The sequence below is a fragment of the Branchiostoma belcheri genome, unplaced genomic scaffold, assembly GCF_001625305.1.
Source record: "Branchiostoma belcheri isolate BF01 breed outbred unplaced genomic scaffold, Haploidv18h27 scaffold200, whole genome shotgun sequence".
Taxonomy (NCBI): domain Eukaryota; kingdom Metazoa; phylum Chordata; class Leptocardii; order Amphioxiformes; family Branchiostomatidae; genus Branchiostoma; species Branchiostoma belcheri.
In genome coordinates, this window is record NW_017803492.1 from 251,761 (window position 1) to 255,974 (window position 4,214).

Sequence of the window (4,214 nt, forward strand, 5' to 3'; positions counted from 1 at the left end):
GGACGTTTGTTTTTTGTAGCGCGCGTGTGGGTGTGTGTGGGGGGGGGGGGAGGGGTGGCGGCAAACTGTAAACTTGATGGCTAAACTCCCTCGGCGTGTTATCTCTCTATTTGGCCAATTTCTACTATTTCCAGCCGCGCCCTCAAGCCTGGTAGAGGCTATAGCATACCACACGAGGTACGGACAGCAACTAAGAGAAATTTCAGCCAGGAGTTGATATAGGGACACATAATATAGATAGCTGATAGGTATGGCGATGTAGTCAAGTGGATAAGGCACATGTGGTGTTAAGTTTTAGAATGTAAATTTATATTTATGTTATGTAAATAATGTTTCAATTTTGATGTAGTTTGTATGATCTAGGAAGACTAGCTACATGCGTGCATGTTTACTCATGGAGGAAATAAAGCACCTAACGCACCTAGCGCTATGGCCTGAGCACTCAATGTTTTAGTACTACCACTAGCTTAAAAGATCATTTGTGTTGGTAGATGTTTTAGAAGTCACTCTAGGACAGGTTTATGAACTGTAATTTCCAACACAAAAAATGTCTTCGAATTCATTTTCGGTGTTTTGCACATCAATACATTGGTCATTGGTACTCTTTTCTAGCATTTTTCTAATGGTTCCATGTCTCTTCATCATTCATGTACATGTAGATAACACAAGAAAAGAGTACCAGAATGGATACTCAAAGGTTAACTATGTTTGAGCCCCTGAAGCCAAGTAGAGTAGAGCGGTATACATGACAAATTAGACAAGACAAAGTCTGGTGGGAAAGAGTTTGACCTATGAGAGAGGTTTTGCTCAACATTCATGATGGTAATTTGAGTTTTTGAGTCCTGTAAGTTCCCATCTTTGACTTGTAAATACTGTATGAGGCCACAGCAAATAATTTTATGAATGTCGACATCAGCGCGCATCGATTTTCGCCTACTTTTCGGAAAAAAATGGTTACCCTCTGACAGTGGTCAACATGCCGAAAATAGGCTAAATGGCATGCATTGGTATGCCGAAACATGGATGGCAGACAAACATGAAGAGAGGAGACAAGACAAGGCTCTGATTTATTGTTTTGACTTTTACTTTGATGCAGTGATGTTTCATCCTTTTTATATGTTCCCAATGAATCAAACCCATCTGTACAATGATTGACAACTTTTGTTTTTCAAAGTTGTTTCAGCAACAAATTGATGTTTTAATAGTTCACAGTAAAGTTAGGTATCATTTCCTGTTTGGCAGGTTCATGATGTCGAAATTCTAAAATGTAGGAACCTTGTCGGTCGTGGCAACGGTTAACAGTAAATTCAGCAGGGCCGACAACGTCTAACGGTGAATTCAGTCGGCAACGCTTTTTAAACGATAAATCTACAGGCATTTTAATCGACTTACAATTGAATGATAACTGAATTTCTGAGAAAAAGTGATCACTGACAATATTAAGTGCAAATGTATTCATTACATACATGCATCAAAGATACTTGGCAAAAGTTGGGCATGAATATGTAATGAGGTTCATTTTCATGGATATTTTTTAGACAGGACATCAGGAAAGGAAAAACATACTTCGCAGGAGCGCACCCGTATCTTCGCCAAGTACAGTAGCGCCTCCCAGCAGGTTGAGTCGGAACTGCAGGAGCCGTCTGCAGCACAGCGTAGCATCGCCTCCCAGCGCGTCGGATCGGATAGTATTTCCGCGTGTTCAAATATTACTTTTTAAGCTACCTTTGGTTTGTCCGTAAATGTATGTAGTAGCACTCATCTAAGACATTTCTAATCTTACCGTCCACTTGTATAAGATCACATTCCAGACAGACATACATGTCCAGTATCAGGGTGAAAGGTACGAAGTTAAATTCAGTAAGCTAACTTCGTACAATACCGGGCAAAGTACGAAGTTGTACGAAGTTATGACGTAAGGGATCATGACGCGGCCTAGGCTAACTTCGTACTGAGGGCGGGGTCTATGGTACGAAGTACGAAGTTGTACGAAGTTATGACGTAAGGGATCATGACGCAACCTAGGCTAACTAGGCCTTATCTAACTTCGTACGGGGGGCCTGGGGTAGCGTACTAAGTACGGAGTTATACGAAGTTATGACGTAAGGGATCATGATGCAGCCTAGGCTAACTTCGTACTGAGGAGGGGGGGGGTCTATGGTACGAAGTACGAAGTTGTACGAAGTTATGACGTAAGGGGTCATGACGCGGCCTAGGCTAACTAGGCTAACTAGGCTTTAGCTAACTTCGTACGGGGGGCCTGGGGTAGCGTACGAAATACGAAGTTAAAGTTGATTTCATTTTGATATGACGTAAGCATTAAGTGACGCCAGCAATCAACTAACTTCGTACAAGGCGGCCAGGAGGACGTCCGAAGTACGAAGTTAGATGTGACGTTACTTTAGTGTAACATACATCAAGTTTTGTCCACAATCATTAAACAAAAAAATAAATCTCTTCTGATAAAAGATTGTCTATTTCTGTCAACTGCCTTTTCTAGAAGATTAGTAGATAACAAAGTATGAAATGCAATATGATAAACTAGACTAATAATAGATAGATAGTGACTAATGATCTCAAGGTCACCGCAAAGACAAATTGATTTGAAAACAACAAGGTTCTAAGAACGCATTCGGAAACACCTGGCGGTAGTGACGTATTGATCAGTTGGTGACGTACGTAGAAAGAAGGTAAGAAGATAAGAATTAGGGTTCTATATACGTTAGGGTTCTAGAAACATCAGTTGAGACATTTGAACTTGAGAAGTTGTATTGTCTTGAAGGATGATTTCTTAAGAATGATGTTAGGGGACATATTTATCGGTATCTTTTCTACTTTATATCTTCGTACAACTTTGTACAGATTTAGATTGCGTCATAACTTCGTACAACTTCGTACGCTACCCCAGGCCCTCCGTACGAAGTTAGATTACCTCATAACTTCGTACAACTTCGTACTTCGTACGCTACCCCAGGCCCACCGTACGAAGTTAGATTACCTCATAACTTCGTACAACTTCGTACTTCGTACGCTACCCCAGGCCCACCGTACGAAGTTAGATTACCTCATAACTTCGTACAACTTCGTACTTCGTACGCTACCCCAGGCCCACCGTACGAAGTTAGATTACCTCATAACTTCGTACAACTACGTACTTCGCCCTCTGTACAATGTAAGGCCTAATTATTTCTAACTTTGTAAAACTTCGTACAACTTCGTACCTCCTAACTTCGTACCTTTCACCCTGATACTGAACAATACTCCAGACAGAGAGGTCCTTTTCCGTTTCAAATATGCCTAACACACACACACATCCTCCTGGAGAAGGCTCATGATAGGTGGGCAGAACATGTCACAATCATGCACAACAAACGGTCGCTGCAATCGACTTTGGCACAACATTTAGTGGATATGGGTTCGCATTTCCGCACTCTAAGGATAATGAAAAAAATGATGACCCGATTTATCTCAACAAGAATTGGGGGCAAAACCTCGGATGTCAATCGTATAAAGCTCCCACTACTGTTCTCTTTGGCCCTGACAAAAAATTCATCGCATTTGGATTCGAGGCGGTGGAGAAGTACGCAACTCTGACGGAAAATGGAGAAGACAAGTCATACTACTTTTTCGAACACTTTAAGATGAGACTACATTCTAACCACTCGGTAAGGATGCCTCTTATATCTGTTAAGATGTAAAAACTGAGCAGCATAACCTGTCGAGAGTAAAAAATTCCACAAGTAACTAGTTATAAACATAAACATTACTGTGTATCATGTCCGTTAGGTAACGCATGTACATATTACGTCGATGAAGGTTAGACATCCAGGTAATACGATATGCCAAAAAACAGTTACTCAAGCAACTGAATATGATTTTGAAAACGTCAGACGTTTCAGCTAGAATCCACTAGCTTTCGTCAGTGACTGAGAGACCAGAGGGGAAAGTAGGTTTATATACACAACCTGTTGATTGATATGCAAATAAAGTGAAGACAAATTTTTGGAAGTCATGTACATAAGTCATTTTTGGAACGCATGTTCATATTGTTTGTCTACAATTTTAATAAAAGCTTTTCCTCCCACAGGAAATCAGAAGGGACATGCCCCTCGCGGCTAGTAACGGGAAGACTTTGCCTGCGTTGGACGTCTTCTCGAAATCTCTGAAATTCCTTAGCGACCACCTGAGAGAGGCGGTGAAAATTATACCGGCAC

At 41.1% G+C, this 4,214-nt stretch overlaps 1 protein-coding gene across 1 annotated transcript in view; it reads left to right on the forward strand.

Annotated features, from left to right (window-relative positions):
• The window catches only part of LOC109469366 (heat shock 70 kDa protein 12B-like), an 8,636-nt gene that overhangs the window by 1,458 nt on the left and 2,964 nt on the right, over positions 1 to 4,214 (forward strand). The window contains exons 2-4 of the mRNA XM_019767869.1: positions 440 to 455; positions 3,374 to 3,665; positions 4,088 to 4,210. Of these exons, the coding sequence (XP_019623428.1) occupies positions 440 to 455; positions 3,374 to 3,665; positions 4,088 to 4,210 (431 nt within the window). The remainder of the gene's footprint in view (positions 1 to 439; positions 456 to 3,373; positions 3,666 to 4,087; positions 4,211 to 4,214) is intronic.